The sequence below is a fragment of the Caretta caretta genome, chromosome 6 (assembly GCF_965140235.1).
Source record: "Caretta caretta isolate rCarCar2 chromosome 6, rCarCar1.hap1, whole genome shotgun sequence".
Lineage (NCBI taxonomy): Eukaryota > Metazoa > Chordata > Testudines > Cheloniidae > Caretta > Caretta caretta.
The window spans coordinates 101,364,627-101,381,183 of NC_134211.1; the positions used below are offsets into that span (position 1 = coordinate 101,364,627).

The 16,557-nt window shown below is 41.0% G+C and overlaps 1 protein-coding gene across 3 annotated transcripts in view; it reads right to left on the reverse strand.

Moving 5' to 3' along the window:
• Positions 1 to 3,058: 3,058 nt before the first annotated feature.
• TC2N (tandem C2 domains, nuclear) overlaps positions 3,059 to 16,557 on the reverse strand; it is a 49,764-nt gene continuing 36,265 nt past the window's right edge. For all 3 annotated transcript variants that reach the window (XM_048855040.2, XM_075129835.1, XM_048855039.2), the window contains 5 exons: positions 15,574 to 15,690; positions 12,041 to 12,232; positions 9,882 to 9,996; positions 9,194 to 9,393; positions 3,059 to 6,109 (listed from right to left, as the gene is read on the reverse strand). In XM_048855040.2, coding sequence (XP_048710997.1) covers positions 5,999 to 6,109; positions 9,194 to 9,393; positions 9,882 to 9,996; positions 12,041 to 12,232; positions 15,574 to 15,690 — 735 coding nt within the window. In that variant the 3' untranslated portion in view covers positions 3,059 to 5,998. The remainder of the gene's footprint in view (positions 6,110 to 9,193; positions 9,394 to 9,881; positions 9,997 to 12,040; positions 12,233 to 15,573; positions 15,691 to 16,557) is intronic.

The following is a 16,557-nucleotide window of genomic DNA, read 5'->3' on the forward strand; positions in this document are numbered from 1 at the left end:
TTCACTAACTGGTGTCAGAAGATTGCTCCTAAGGTGATGGCTATTTTTCCACTATTGCAGCTTTATGGGTGAAATCCTGGCCCTCATTGAAGTCTGTGGGTGATTTGCTATCAACTTCAGTGGGGTCATTGTCTCACACAAGTCTTGATAGCATGGCAGCTACTAGCTCTTGAAGAAAAGAAGCAGAATTTCTTACCGTAGGTGCTGGAACTAGCGGTGTGAGGGGTGCTGCCGCACTCCCAGTCTTGAAGTGGTTTCCATTATATACAGGGTTTTCAGTTTGGTTCAATGGCTCTCCGTACCCCTATTATAAAAATTGTTCCAGCACCCCCAGCTCTCACACGACAGGTAGTCACACTGCTCTCAGTAACTGATTCACCTTAACTTCTTTACAATATACAAGACAAGCTGAGGAAGAGGATCTATTAAAAAACAAAAAAAACCCGCACATTAGGGATTAATTTCTTTTGCATATGATTTAGAGCATTCTCCTGCAAAGCAGTGCTTAATTTGTGCTGCAGCTTTCCAGGGCCGAGACTGGGCTTGGCAGTTCGTAACCCTGGTACCTCAGGGCTTGCTGCATCAGTTTTGAAAGTAAATTAAATTGCTTGAGCCTCAGCACCTCTTTCATTACAAATTGCTGCAAACAGCCAAAGCTTTCAGGAGCTCAACGTATACATATATGAGAAGTTACCTGGGGTGTCAGCTGATCTCTTATTAACATTGCAATAACTTGTAAATGCTTTTGAGGCCTATGTGTGGATGAAGACAAAGGACAAACTCCTGCTTAGGCTGAAATCAATAGTAGTTTTATTGCTGATTTCATTGGGAGGAAATTCAGGATCTAGGTCAGGCCCAGAGGCACCAAAATTTTGCTCAACTCCGCTAGTGTACGTCAAGCCTTTCTACACAGATATTTCCTTGTGGTCCTGACTCCACACCCTCAGTCTCTGATCTCCGATCCCCATGCTGCCTCCCTAAGCAGACTTCCCATCTAGTCTACATTGCTGATGGAGTCCTTGATCAGCCACCTCCCAGTTGATTCATGGTTTATCATGGGTTAGCTGCTACTGCATCTGCTCCAAGGACCTTGAATGAATCCCCCCTGGCTGAGAACTGAGTTATTGGCATTTTACAATACCACAGTTTGTTGCCTTTTTTGTTTTAACAGGAAGCACTCAAAAAACATTTCCACTTCAGGGTGTTATGTCCCCTGGGTAAAATACTTCTTCTCTATTCAGTCAGCACCACACACTTCTCCCATTCCCAACAATAAAAATCTACTCCATACTTTCAAATGCATCAGTTCTTCCCTACCCCAATCCTCTGTCCCAGTACCTTCCAACCCACTGTATTCTTTCCCCTTCCCAGCACCTCATGGAAGCTCCTGTAGGTAACTCCCTTACCTGGTAGCTGTTCTTTGAGACCCTCAGCAGTGTTGTCAGGTGGGTCATCCTGCAGTCTCTGGCTTGTGTTGGGTGAGCAGCTTTCTTACCTGGTTGCATCTGGATCATCACTCAAGTGGTGGGGGGTTGCGGGGGGGAAGAGATGAGAAGATTCTTGAGGTTACACTCCCAATTCAACTAATCTATTTTACACAAAAAAAAGCAAGCAAGGGAGAGAGAGAGAGAGAGAGAGAGAGGGAGGGAGGAAGAAAATATATGTCACCCCTTTCTCCTCCTTCTCCCCCATTTTCCTGCTGCAGAGGAATCCTATAGCTCTCAATTTCTTTCAAATCTCATCATGTTGCATTGATTATATATTCTAGGCTACCTTGGCAATGAAGAGAGATCCAGATCTAATTTTAAATGAGAGATCTTTCTTTTCAGAGCCCAAACGAGTAGTCCTTTAACATAGGACTCATGTGATGCCCCTCCAGTTTGTCGGTGGAAAAAAATACTGAAGCTGGAAAATATTAATTGCTGTATGTGGTTAATGGTATTTTCTTTCTAGATGGTAGAAAACCTTGTCATCTAATTTCTCTCTCACACACACACTTCTACCCCCACCCACCTCCTTCTGAACATTATTGTTTCAAGAGACTTGCAGAGAGTCCTCTTTACCCTATAAAGTAGTATTATATTGTGCTACAAAAGGGAGTCCAATAATTGCTTTTACACCCTATCCTTTTGTGCTTGAAGCTTAGACTGGACAGTCCTACAACAGATCAAGAAAGCCGAAAAAGGCATGTGTAACATTGCTACATTTTCCTACTTTCCATGTACGAAGAACAGAACAAAGCACCACTGAAAGGAAATGTATAAAGCAGTTGACAGCACAGGGAAGCTTCATCTAGAAACAGGTTCATTCATAGAGGACTGATTGTCAGTGTCAGGGCTTCTGAGTGCCTATAACTGCCATAGAGTTCAGTTAGGGCTGTGGGTGCTCAACTGCTCTTAAATATATATTTAAAAAAAAATCAGACCCACAGAAACCTTTTGCACTCCCCCCCCCCCCTTTTTTTTAAAAGGTAGTCTTAGATCTTCATTCTGTAGTTAAGAAGCTCATCTATGCTAAGGGTCTGGAAGCAGTTGAGGATGTAGTCAAGAAATTGTGTTGGGAAGGGGTAGAGAGATGGTGTTTCCATGCATTTTAGTTAGTTTCTGAGTCTTACCAAATCAGTTCCACATAGATGATGCTGTAAAACCCCTACTCCATGATGGTTAAGTGACTTCACAGAAGTAATGTTCCTTAAGGTCAACAGTGGAGTTCACTGCTCTGTTCATCTTCCTAGCTGCTAAGAATGTTATGCGACTGTTACACAATAGTACGAAGAGCCTTAAGTACAGCTCTTGAAAGCTCTGGGTCATTTTGTGAGGGCCAAGGGGATCAGTACATTCTACATAGACACTTACACTACTGCTTTGATAGCTGAGCAGCTGCTCAAAAATGCAGAGACCACACACAACTGCAGTTGTAATATAAATACACCTTTTTTAATTAAAAACAACCCCTCACAAATTACCAAGCTGAAAGGAGTTTTGTAGAGAAAAATGTAGGAATTGTACTGGAGTATGGAGGGCTAAGTAAGCATTAGAGAAACCAACAACAACAAAAATCAGATGTAAACACACTGTTTATTACTTATGTATATAGAATAAATGTTAACGTAAAGGTATATACTAAAATGTCAACATCGCAAGAAGGGAACATGACCAGTTATGTTTTAAACAAGGCTCAGTGTCTGAAGTAATTTTATTATAAAGTCTTCTCTAAAGAGGAGTGTTTAAATTGTGGCTTCCAAAATGTTGGAACATTCCTTGTCCTTCTCCTTCCCTCCCCCAGTAGTAGTGCTGACCAGGCCTGCGCGAAGCAACAGATACTCAGCTTACAATACTTTTGTTATCGTGAAAGGAGATACATCGGACATATTAAAATAGAGAGATTACAGAAAGAGCAGCGAAGGCTAGATTCTGTTCTCACTGAAGTCAGCAGGTCAAATTGATCAGACATAAATCAGTACTATAACCTAGGATGAGTTTGGCCCCATGAGAATTTTGCCACTGACATCAGTGGGAGCAGGATTCAACCTTTGCCTCTGAGGATCCAGGGCTAAAATATTAAAACCTGGTTTTAGTTGTTTTCTGGAGCTGGTGAAAAAAGTGGAAATACACACACACACACAAATCTTCGCATTCTCCCCACATTTGTTTTTTGCTCAAATGTCATTGAAAATTTGCTGAAATTTGAAAAGTTTCAGCCAACAATATAGCTGGTCAAAAAACTGGAAAGACATTCATGAAAATCCTTCCCTGCATCAAACTGTAAACAAATATTACAGGACTGTATCTACAAGGTGTGTGTTCTTCCATTAAATTATTTTTTCTGGCCCTCAGCTGTTCCTTCTCACAGCCTCTCTCTCCTCTAAGAAGAGGATATTCCAAAAACATTCTCATTCAAATCCAAATATGCAAACCCATCGTGTGTGAGTGGATTTGAAGTTAACCAAGAAGGTAAATTCATTTGGTCTGTCTTTAGAGTACGCAGACAGTGTCTGTGCACTCTGTATAGGTAGCGAATAAGGAATTGGTAAGGGATGAGTGATCGTGTAAATACTTATTTACAGATTTATTTTTTAACAATCCAATAGTTGCAGGTGCGCAAAAAGGTTTGTGGGTTTTAGATGTCTGTATATTATACATGCAGCTTATTTATCAAATTAAAGCCCAGAGTGAAAATTCGTCTTCTTCTTAATAAACAGCTATGTGAAGATATGGAATGAAAAGAAGCTAGATTTAACTATTGTGTGGCCACGGTGGCACCACAAAAAAAAAAAAAAAAAAAAAAAAATCATTGGTGCCATTTGTACCGAAGATGTACCTCAGATTGTTACTCTTCAGATTCTTAGAGCTGTATTAAAATTTACTCTCACTTTCGGCCTACCTCTTAAATAAAACTTGAGTCCTACGGTGTGCTGTGTTCTAATGAACATTTTATAAGCACTTCTAGATCAGTAAATATTTGCCTGTTCCACAGTACAGGTTAGTCTGGCTTTCAAAAAAATGTAAGTAAACACTACAACATCATTGATTAGATAGGAAGTGGTTTATGTTCTAAAAAATACAAATGGAGAAATTTATCCACAAATACTGGCCCCAATCCCAGGCCTTGCTCTGGCCACTTTTCGCCATTTCACCAGCACAAAGCAGCCCTAAAGCAAACAGATCCAGCCCCTGCAGTACCTCACCTGCATAGGGAGATCTTTGGGTGGCACAGAGTAGCCATAGTAACTCTTACAGCACTATTCCACTCCCTGTGTCAGAATAGCAGTGGCAGCTGGGATGAAAGAGGGTCCATGCCCCACCGCTATCCCTGGTTGTTTTAATGGCCCTTTGTGGCTGCTGCTAGCTGGCACAGGGTAGAGTAGTCTTTGAGCTCTGACTGCTGCGTGGGGTGACCCCAGGATCCCCGTGTGTTCCCCACTCCTTAGCTGTGCTAAGTGCTCCAAGGACGCAGCTGAGGCTCTACCCCATGAAGTTTGCTCATTTGTAGAGATGTTCATTTCATTCTGTTCAAAGGGAGTCAACACTCATGTGACCCCTTGATCTTAATGAAGGGGCCCCACTAATGTCAACGTGAGCCTGCCCAACTAAAGGTCTCACATGTAGACCCATAACAGAGAACAATGGGGAAAAATCAGAATCAAGTTTCTGCTTTCAGAGACTGGATACCAACATTGTTACAGACTGCAAGGAAAAAAAAAATGTTTGTTGCCTCTTTTACTTAAAAAAGTAGAAAAATGTGGCCTAAAAGGGGTTTGTTCATTTTTTAAATTCTGCTGCTTTTGTGTTGTTTTTAAAATATCAGTAATATCAGGTCTTCATTTCCCTGATTTTGTGAAAGTCTCAGGAGGATGGGAACATTCTCAAGCCTTAATGGAAGTGTTGTGATGTTGCATCTTTTCTACTGTTTAATCAGGAGTTACTGACAAAAAGTTTCACTTGCTTGATATCAAAAATATAATCCTGCCAGTTCTCCAGTCATCTATCGACACTTCCAGGGAAGATGAGAACTGGGTTTCTATTGTTACTAAAAAGTTCAGAGGAATCCTTTTGGGAAAAGCCCAAAGCAAAACCAAAACTACACACAAACCCCCTTTCCAGCCTTCTATAAAGAAGTTTAAAATGCACGAGGGCATGAGCTCAATTCCACACACTCCCTTTTAAAATATGCTTTAAATGTACATGAACACTATATTATAGAATCCTTCTTGGAAAAACTACAGCAACAACTGTTCACTTCTCAAGGTGGTGTTTTACTTCAGCATACAGTTTCACTAATTCCCACTTGTTATCATACCAGTATTTTGCCAGCAGTACTCTGTGAAAGCTCTGATCCCTTTTCCTTTTGGCTTTTTCCAGTTAACAATATGTGATGCAAGCCCAGACTCCATTCAAGTAGGCAGTATTTTCCCTTTTCTTATCTGTATTAGTTCATTTTAAGAGTGCAGGAGTTTCTTGTAGTAAGTCCATATCAGTACTGAATTCATCTGACATCTTCAGGATGGATTTATGTTATGCCATTTAATGACAACCTTTTCGGGGTTTGTGATTGTATCTCTCCACTGATCTGCAGCTTCACTATTACTGCTATTAGAGCTTAGCCAGACCTGTGGTAAGAAAAGAAAAGAAAAGAACAAACAACACACCACAGCTGAGTTGTCATACAGATCACATTACTGGCAGCCTCAGCCAACCCCCTCAACATTGCTGATAATATGCTAGCTTTCATTATATGCATGCACAATAACTCGTCAGAAGCAGAGAATAAAAAAAACCTGTCATAGTTAGTATGGTCTAGCCCTGGGAGCACAGGGTGTTAAAATACTGAGTTCAATTTCTGCCTCGGACAGTGACTAGGAGTTTGGTGGACTCATCATAGGCAACAACATACATATCTCCACTTTGCATCATACAGCCAGTTGAGCATCATTTGCTATCTCCGAGTTCCATGGCTGCTGCAAGTCAACACTCAGGGGGAGTCTCAGAACCCATTAGGACTGGGAATGGCTCTACAGAACTTGCACAATACATTTACATTCACAATTAAAAAACAGATATGGCCTAACTGTGCACTCCATTGAACTTAATGGATTTCTTGCCCAAATGACCAGGTGGGTGAGGTAATCTCTTTTATGGGACCAACTTCTGGTGGTGAAAGACTAAGAGACAAGCTTTCAAGCTACACAGAGCTCTTCTTCAGATCTTGGAAAGAAACTCAACGAGTCTCAACTAAAGGCAAGGTGGAACAGATTGTTTAGCATAAGTGGTTAACACACAGTCTAAAAGACCATTCCAGGTGAAGTGGCCAAAACAACACATGAAGGAATGTGCCCATACCATGTATAATCACGAGAGAAAAATCAGTTTGTCAGCAGTGTTCAAGTAATAGACAGCAGATACAAAATGAAGTGCAGAGCAAAGGAGGAAGTTTCTGTCTAATCATCTCTCTCCCACATACCCCCCCCCTTCCATTAACAAAAGTTATTGGGATAAACAGAACTATCAATATTTATGAAGGCTTTTCCTTCTTTTCTCTGTGCTTCAGAGGACTATCTTTCTAATACAAATCCCAATGATTAAAATGTGATTTTTTTGGTCAAAATACACTATGCATGCCCAATGTTGGCTCTCAGGGTAGTCAGTGGGAATTTTGCCAGCCAGAGGACTGAAGGATTGGATCCCTTGTATACACATAAGATCACTAAAACTCCTTTATGCATTAAAATGGTCATGCTTATGATCAAAGACATACCTACAAACAGCACAGTCTAAGCTTTAAGTTGTCTTCTAAGAATGTCATCCAATTAAATATCAGTCTCTTAAAGAATGAAATTTCTGGACGTGGCTATATTCTTCTTTTTCCAGCTCTGCAGCCAAGTGCTCGCAGTACATTTTTCCTATGGCCATGTTTTGAGTCTGCCTGTTTCAGCGTAAACAAGCCTTTCCAAATCAGCTCTAAAGAGCAGAGGTAGTGCACTTCCCCCCCTCCCCTCAAAAACAAGATTTATTATTAAAAGCACAAATCAAGATGAAGTGACGAAGCTTGATAACTGCAGCATCATGCACATGTTATTATTTAACCCAAATTAAAATAGCTAGAAAGCACATGCCTATTTTTTTCCTTTTGTAATATAGTTTTACTAACAGGATCACAATGAGATCCAGTACACATGTGGAATGTTGCTCTGTCCAGCATGGGGAAGCTCACCTTACAATCACTCATGCTAGAATATGACTTCCATAGCACTTACAGCTCTCCAGTAACTGTGCACGTTTAAAATATCATAAGCCGAAGGTATACTGATACAATGGTAAGTTACATGTTTACTGTGATTAAGAGCATAGGACCTCAGCGGGATGTGAACATTATAAAGGTGGCGAGGCTCTCAAAAAAACCCAGACATTTTGGGGTTCTAAAATTTAGGTGCATGTGTTATTTAATGGCTCTCAGAGAGACAACTACCACTACCTAGCATTGAGGGCTCTGGAACAGATCAGACAGCACTGATAGTGGGTTATCAAGACTGACCTGTGATCCACGAGAGAAAGAAAGGAGGACAGAAGAGACAGGAAGTTGGGAGGGGAGATTTTAAAAAGCCAAACTAAAAACTCTTAGTTACTAAAATAATTGTGGCCACACGGTACCTTCAGGAAGGTGCAATGGAAACCACCAACTTTACCATAAAGAAAATATTGCATTCCCCTCAAACATTTTATTTAGCAGAAAAACAAATATCATTACGAGGTTCAAGATAACAACAGAACTGTGATTAGGTCTTGTGTACTCAGAACTGAGCTAGTTTCAACATCCATTGCAATAGATTCCTGAGTTTCCTGCTTCTCTTTCAGGGACTTGAAAGGGAAGCAAAGGTAACATTTAATGTTTAATAGTAGGGGACGAGAGGGAAGGCAGTCATTTAAGCTCTTGACATTTCCTTCTCTGCATACTTGCGTAAGCACTGCAAGCTGATACACCCTCTTTTTCTAGAGGCTATTCAGAGCCACAGTGCTCCTGTGAATGCCGGATTTGCTTTACTTTAGAAAGTCTAAGCTATTGTCTACTCTACCAACCTTACAGTGGCACAGCTACGCTGCTGTAAGGTCTCCCATGTAGATGCGCTATGCCAGTGGGAGAGAGCTCTCCCATGAACATAATTAAACCACCCTAAACGAGCGACGGTAGCTATGTTGGTAGGAGAGCGTCTCCAGCCAACATAGCGCTGACCACACCAGCCCCTTTGTCAGTGAAACTTTTGTGGGTTAGGAGGGCCCCCACACCAACAAAAGAGGTAGTGTAGACAAAGCCTTAGTCGGTTAGGTATTCAGCAAGGAGGAGTTTATCTGTATGTATGTGAGTGAGAGAGAAAGAGGTATTTCACATGGTGGGACTCTGGGGGAAGAAAAATCAATGAGCCCAATCCTGTGAGGTACAAAGTGTCTTCTGAGGGGCAATGAGCACCCTCAACTACAACTGCATGGGCACTGTAGGAGCACAGCACCACTCAGGAAATTCTCAGGAAATGTAGGACAGGGCCCAAAGCTGCTACTGGCTGTTTAATCTCTGAATGTCGACCATTTTGTTCAATACATAATTTAGCTAAGCAGTGATCCTGTCAAGTAAATTTTTAACCTCTAGATTTCATGCTAGTTACCGGGGGTGGGGGAGTGGGGGGCAGAGAATAAAAACCAACCTGTCCCAGGAAGTGTTTTCTTCTCACTGAGGTCCTGCTGTAGAGTTTGATGAGAAAATTAATTCCTTGTTCATTCGGGCTAACTGGAAAAGTCATCGTTTCTCCCCACTTCACTCGTCCATTGGTGGGTTTCAATAGACGAGTCTTTTTCTTATAAATCAATCCTTCTGTACTAAACATTGAAACCTTCACAATGAAATCTAGGATAAAGGAAAAATGTGAGACACACAAAGGGGTTAGTCCACTAAAACCTGACAAGATCCAAGTGTGTAGTTTATAGTCTAATAATTACCTAAAAGCTGGGCCAAATGTGTTCATATTTACTTAACCATCGCAAGAACCATACAATAGCTTTCATTAAAATCACACATGCCTAATATATTCAACAACATTGAACTGATTAACACAGCATCCAAATGGCGAGGGCAGGCTAATGCTCTTGCATGTCCGAAATAATATTAGGACAAAAGAAAAACCCCAAACACACAAACACAGCATCAAACCAAACAACAAATTTAATCTAGTTTGACATCTATGGAAACGAATCTTGGCAATGGAAATCTACTGTGCTACGTAGTATTAGCTCGAGGTTTGTGTGGAATGCTATGAATTGCCAAGTCATTCAAGCAGTACTCTACCTGTTACAAATGCTTCTAGACAGGAGGTATGAGACATCTGATGTACTTACTTAAAGAGAGCGGTGTGGATGAGCTTGGGAGGCTTTGGGCTTCAAGAATCTGTAACTGAATCCTGTTGTTTATTGCTTGAAAACAGGTTCCTATTTGAAGTTCTGCATTGCATACCTATAAAAAGAAGAATGTTGCTTTAATATCTGGATTAAGTTGCATATAAACTCATAAGTAAATGCATGTGTTTTATGTGGATATTGAAATAGAAACCAGATTTATTCCACAAGCACCCAAAACGTTCTTTGGTGACCCTTTCCTCATGCATTTCTGTATACTGAGGTATAGACAGAAAAATATCACTTTATTCTATAAATACCCTGACACTTACCCAATGTGTTTATGGATGACCAGAGGCTTTGGGGTTTTACTATGTAGAATTTATTTCTTCCATGAACAAACAGTGTAAATGTAATAAGATCTCGGAGTTTAACGAACACTACACAAATGAAATGCTCAGGACAAACTTTAAGACTTGTTGGAGTATCTTAGGAAGCTCTATAAAAATAATGCTTATGATTATACATTATTTGCAGCATCTCTCTCCCTATTTTGAATTATTAGGCTGGAACTTCATGAACACAATTTGGAAGCTGCCACAGAATTCCTCCTGAAATACAAACCTCAGGATTTGGCTCTTTGTGGGGTTTGTGTTTAAGAGTTCATCTGACTCCTACCACTAATTTTTTAATGCTCTCTGATGTCACTCACACACAGAGGATTATCGATTCATGTGAAGAATGAGGAGCATTTATGGTTATTCAATAATGATATCTACACAGGGCAAGTACCATTTACATTGGAACATAACAGATTTATTCAGATGCAGTTTGCTTCCAAATTCATTAATTCAAATTTGATTTATAGAAAACATTAGCATCTGGGCACATTTTCACGTCAAACATATTTAGGGGGGAAAATCCCACAATGAAAATTAAGATGATCCTGCTGTTATGACACAGAGTTCTGTAAGAACTGCCATACTGTGGGTTTCAGAGTAGCAGCCATGTTAGTCTGTGTCTGCAAAAAGAACAGGCGTACTTGTGGCACCTTAGAGACCAACAAATTTATTTGAGCATAAGCTTTCGTGGGCTACAGCCCACCTCATCAGATGCGTAGAATGGAACATATAGTAAGAATACATATATTTTATACACACACACACACACACTGAAAAGGTTTGAATAGAGACTGGGAATAGCTGGGTCATTACACATTGAATCTATTTCCCCATGTTAAGTATCCTCACACCTTCTTGTCAACTGTCTAACTGGGCCATCTTGACCATCACTACAAAAGTTTTTTTCTCCTGCTGATAATAGCTCATCTTAATTAGCCTCTTACTCCACCTTTTCATGGTGTGTGTGTGTGTGTGTGTGTGTGTGTGTGTGTGTGTGTTCACATATATTCTTACTATACGTTCCATTCTATGCATCCAATGAAATGGGCTCTAGCCCACAAAAGCTTATAATAAATAAATGTGTTAGTCTCCAAGGTGCCACAAGTACTCCCATACTGTGGGTGTGACACTGCACTGGGCTTGGGAATAACAAGTAAACAAACCCTTTATTGCATTTCTCAAAGATCGCTTTACTGTAGTTTCTGATTTAGTTGGTCCTATAAATTAACCCAGGTTTTATTATTCTTTCCTGTAACACTTAACAACCACCTGCTGTTTATTGCTAAGTTAACTGCCTGAATTATTCTATTCAAGCTGCATGCTCTGGAGCAAACACATTTACATGGTAAAAATATCAATAAAGAGCAAGTAATGCTACTTAGTACTTTTAATCCATAAGAATTCAGGCCCTGTCTACTTTGTGTGAACAATAAAGATCCGAGGGATGAGAATTTGTCATTGGTCAAAAATTTCCCCAGTTGCCACAGTGTGTGTTGTTCTGTTTAACACCTGGTTGCAGCCCTTCACCTCAGAAGCAGCTGAGTTTCAAGAGCTTAGTTATAAAAAGCGTACAGTTGTAAAGTCTTTTGGAATGAAATACAAAGTGAAGGAAGATATTAATTATAACACTCATATTTCTAGAATTAGCCTTATACTTGTGATTTTACTTTTCTTCCCATTAATTTTCAGCTCTCTTTCTAGTGTATGTGATAACACTAGCTACCATGGTATATGGTGTGTAACTGGTGATCAGTCACTTACTGAAACTTTGGAAGCAGGCATTATATCCAGCCAATGATCTGATTCCTGTGAATTGAGCTCTCGTAGTGGCAGGGCACACTCTCCAATTGTTTTCTTCCGGGGAGTCTGAGTTTGGATTTTAAACACTAGTCTTACAGTCTGCAGAATTTGCAATTTGATAGTAAACACAAAGGTTTCCATGAATTCAATGTTCTAGAAGAAAGGACACATATGTAATAGAACAGTACAATCAAAACAATAAAGAGCCCTATACAGCATGAAACCCAGGAAAAAAAAAATTCTGAGTCCTACAAAAGGTGTAATTGGAGATATTCTTAGGCTGTGTCTTTATTACCTAAAGAGGTGTTCTTTTGTAGCTAGATAACTAACATGGACTACCTATCTCGTGTAAAATCCTAATGGAGACAACGCTCTGGATTTTTTACTGCAGTGTAACTAGGCAAGGTCAACCGCACATGAGAGACCAATCGTGTGGTACACTGCAGTAAAAACTACATGCACCAAGTCTCACTGTAAAATTCTAGGAGACAATTAAAACTCCTTGGTTATCTCATCATAAAAAACACAACTTTTTTGGCAGTGAAGACAGAGCCTTACAAAGTTCTCAGTGAGGACATTCTCTGCCTGGTGCTGATTGGCTGTTTGCGCTAATCCCTCCCACCCCATCTCTCTCATTCTTTTCACTTCAGCCTCACTCAACCTGCCCTCCACACTCCCCTCTCTGCCCCACCTGTCTTTACCATCTCCGATGACTTTCTATATAGCTAATGCCCTCCTTACCAAGCCCCCAAAAGGAATTCAACAACAAAAGCAAACAAACAAAGACATTGTGGCACCAACATGGATGTTTACAAACCATTCCTCTGCTTGTATGTTACACCTCTGACTCCTTCCAGGTGTCTGACCTCTCTTTTAGACTATGAATCCTTCAGGACAGGGACTACCTACTACTCTGCCTATCCAGTGCCCAGCACAGTGGGGTCCCATTCTCAGTTGGCCTCTAGATGGTACCACAACATATCATTATGCTCTCACCGAAGTCAGTAGGAGTTTGAGGATTGGCTTCCACAAAGTAGGCCCCTAACTTTAGGTTTTCTAACCCCTTTGCACAAGCAAGGTGAGAGAAAGACAGGCCTAAATTCATGTAACCCTAAAAGAGAAAAGGAACCCTCCTGACAGGTTGAAGTGGACGCTCGGTCATTAATCAGCCAGTAGGACCCCCACACTTGAGAAATGCAGAGTAAAATTTAAGGCACCAAATGATACAGTCCCCAATTCATATTTGTACAAAGAAGCAGGGAGAAGGGAACTCAGAAAAAGGGTTAAATTGCACATTTCTCCAGAAGGGTTGGGATGATCTAGATGTGTTGGGTAACATTTCAAACTATGCCACTTTCTCCCTTCATGCCCAATTTTAATAATCAAATGTCACCAAAGATAGTCATGGTGAGAGAGGCAACCTTTTGAGCTTACACAGAGCTCTTCTTCAGGTCTGGGGAAAGTTCTCAGAGTGTCACAGCTACATATAAGGTGGACCAGATTGTTTAACATAAGTAGTTAACACATATTTCAAGGGACCATTCCAGGTGAAGTAGCCCGTTTAAGGCACCAAATGATACAGTCCCCAATTCAAGGCACCAAATGATAACACTTCCAATCATAAGGGAAAAAGGAAGGGGGTGGGAAAGAACCTGGCGTAGGGGGAGTTGCTAGTGGATTATAAGTTGTTGTAATAAGCCCTAAATCCAGTGTCTCTGTTCAGTTCATGATTTTTAGTGTCTAGCAGAGTTATGAATTTAAGTTCCATGGCTTGTCTTTTGAAAGTGGTGTGCAGGTTTCCTTTGAGCTTGTCTCTCTCACCAACAGAAGTTGGTCCAATAAAATACTCCTGGGAGAATTCTGTGCCAAACAATTAAAAATTCTGCTCACAATATTTTAAAATTCTGCACATTTCATTTCTCAAACTAATGCAAAATAATCACGCCGGTTTCAATCATTTTGGTAATTTATTTAAACTACAATACAATGGATGGAGAATTGGAGGAAATCTCCAACCCCCCTTTGCCTACTAGTAATGTAGCTAGGTTTGACCCTTTACTTCTAAGCATTAGTCAACAAATATATGCAGCCACATGCTCAGTGTTACTTCACAGGCAACTGAAAAGCAAGTGAGGGCTAGGAAATGAAACAATTTATATGGGCTACTGACCATCTCCAGAAAGGTCAGCAGCAAACAGTTCATGGAGCACATTTTGATAGGAAATTTTTTCAGTACAAAAATTTAGACCAATTCTAATCACTAAAGCACCATAAGCATTTATAAGGCTACACTATCCTTTACAATAAGGCTCCTTTACACTACTCTGGCAATGTAAAGGAGCCTTAAAACTTTTACATCTGTTTTATACTCTGGGGGGAATTCACTAAGACAGGCTGCTACATTCTGCTCTGCCTGAGGGGATAGAGCCTGCCCCATGCCCACGTCCCCCACGCCTACCCCTCCCCTCAGAGTGTGCTGCAATAGCAAGTAAGAGGGACAGAATGTCTGTCTCTCTCTCACACACACACACACACCTGCCTGCTCTACTTGCCTCTGCCTCCCCCGGTTGTGGTTTACGTCTCTACTGGCTGCTCTGGGCGCCTGAACCGATGTGCCTGCACTGCCGGGGAAGGGTGCATGACTACTGTTGTGTCTGCTCTTTCCTTTCCCGTCAGGGGTCATTTTTCTGCGTGGAAACAAAGAAATCTGCAGATAACATGAATTCTGCTTGTGTGCAGTGGCACAGAATTCTCCCAGGAGTAAATAAAAGCTATTACCTCACCCACCTTCTCTCTCTAATATCCTAGGACTGATACAACTATGACAACACTGCCTACAAAGATAATCATGTCTTGCCCCTTCGCTTCCCCCCCAATACTAGTTCATATTTTCCAAAGTGTACTGTTAATTGTCACACTTCGGGCCAAATTCTTGTTCTTTGTACAGAGGCAGAGTTAACAGGTTTGCACAGGGACCTGTGCAGAGATAGGGGTGAACTGAAACCTCCACTTTGCTCCCCAAGCCAGAGCCAACATGAGGAGAATCATAAGAGCCATGTACACACTCCAAGGTAGTGTCTTAGCTAGTGGATATATGTAACAACTACACCCATTGGCCACGTGCCTACACTTCTCCTGACCTCTCTTCTGAACTGCTGCAGAGAAAGGCACTGCAGATTAGTGTTCTATGGTTTAGTCCCCTGTCACTCGAACTCCATCTCCACGTTCGGAGCAGGAACAGGACCACAACAATTCTGCTGTTTTTCAGCATTTTCTACACCTGCAAAATGTGGGTGGATGAAGAAGAGGAATGGCAAGAGAAACAAGATTTTCCCCTTTTTAACCTCTTAGAAGCCTATAATGATAATGTCCTGACACTAAACAATTCTTATGGAAAACATGGTGCAAAGAAAATGAATGAAGTAGAAACAGGATCAAAATAATTTACATTTGCTGGGAAAAAAAAATATTGATGTTTTTCTGCCACCACTTACATTGGAACCTTCTTTGGCTGAAGATTTGAACTGCACTGGCTTAGGCAGCATCAGAATTCCTTTGACAGAAATATAAGGATTTTCTCCACAACTAGAAGGCCAGCTCAGATCTTTGCACTACAGCATTGAAAACAAAGTCACTTTAGACAGCAAAAGCCCCTTGCTTTAGGCTAACACAGAAGCACACATTCTTGTTTACTGTATGGCGTAAGGAAAAAGCTTCAGGATATATTTTTAAGGTAAATCAGAACAAGTGTGATGTCCATGTTGCTTTAGAGTTTAATTTTTGAAGTATTTGATAATCAATTTCTGCAGCAAGGTAGAATAGCTATCCAGGAAACTTTAGTGAATTAATGATATGACATTACAATAGTAATCAGTCAGGAAAATGCCCTTAAGGCAGTGTGTATTGTTCCATGCAAAGTTGCAGGGTCCCTGGCTATTCAAAATTCCACTACCACAACATCATTCACAGTTCATGGAATTGTATAAACACTTGCTGCACATGCAAATAGAAAAGCCACAAGAAGTTACATCCCATAATATACCGGTGTTGTAGTTTTGCCACTGAAGTATTGGCAGAATTAAACATTGCTTCACTGCATCTTATTTCAAGAGCAAAGCAATCACATAGGGCCTGATTCTGCCATTCTTGCACACTACCTTACTCCACAAGCAGTCATACTATCCAGAATGACAAACCATGGCTAAGGCTACGTTTTAGATACAGGGATTTTTAGTAAAAATCATGGGACAGGTCATGGGCAGTATACAAAAATTCATGGCCCATGATCTGTCCATGACTTGTTATATACCTCTGACTAAATCTTGGGGGGCGGGGGCAGGGATGCCATGGGTGCTCGGGATGGGGGTAGCCCATAGCCCGGGACCCCCTGCTGGTGCTGGGGTGGGGTAGACAGGCTCTCTACCCGGCTCCTTGCAGCTCCTCAGAAGCGGCAACGTGTCCCTCCCTCAGCTCCTAGC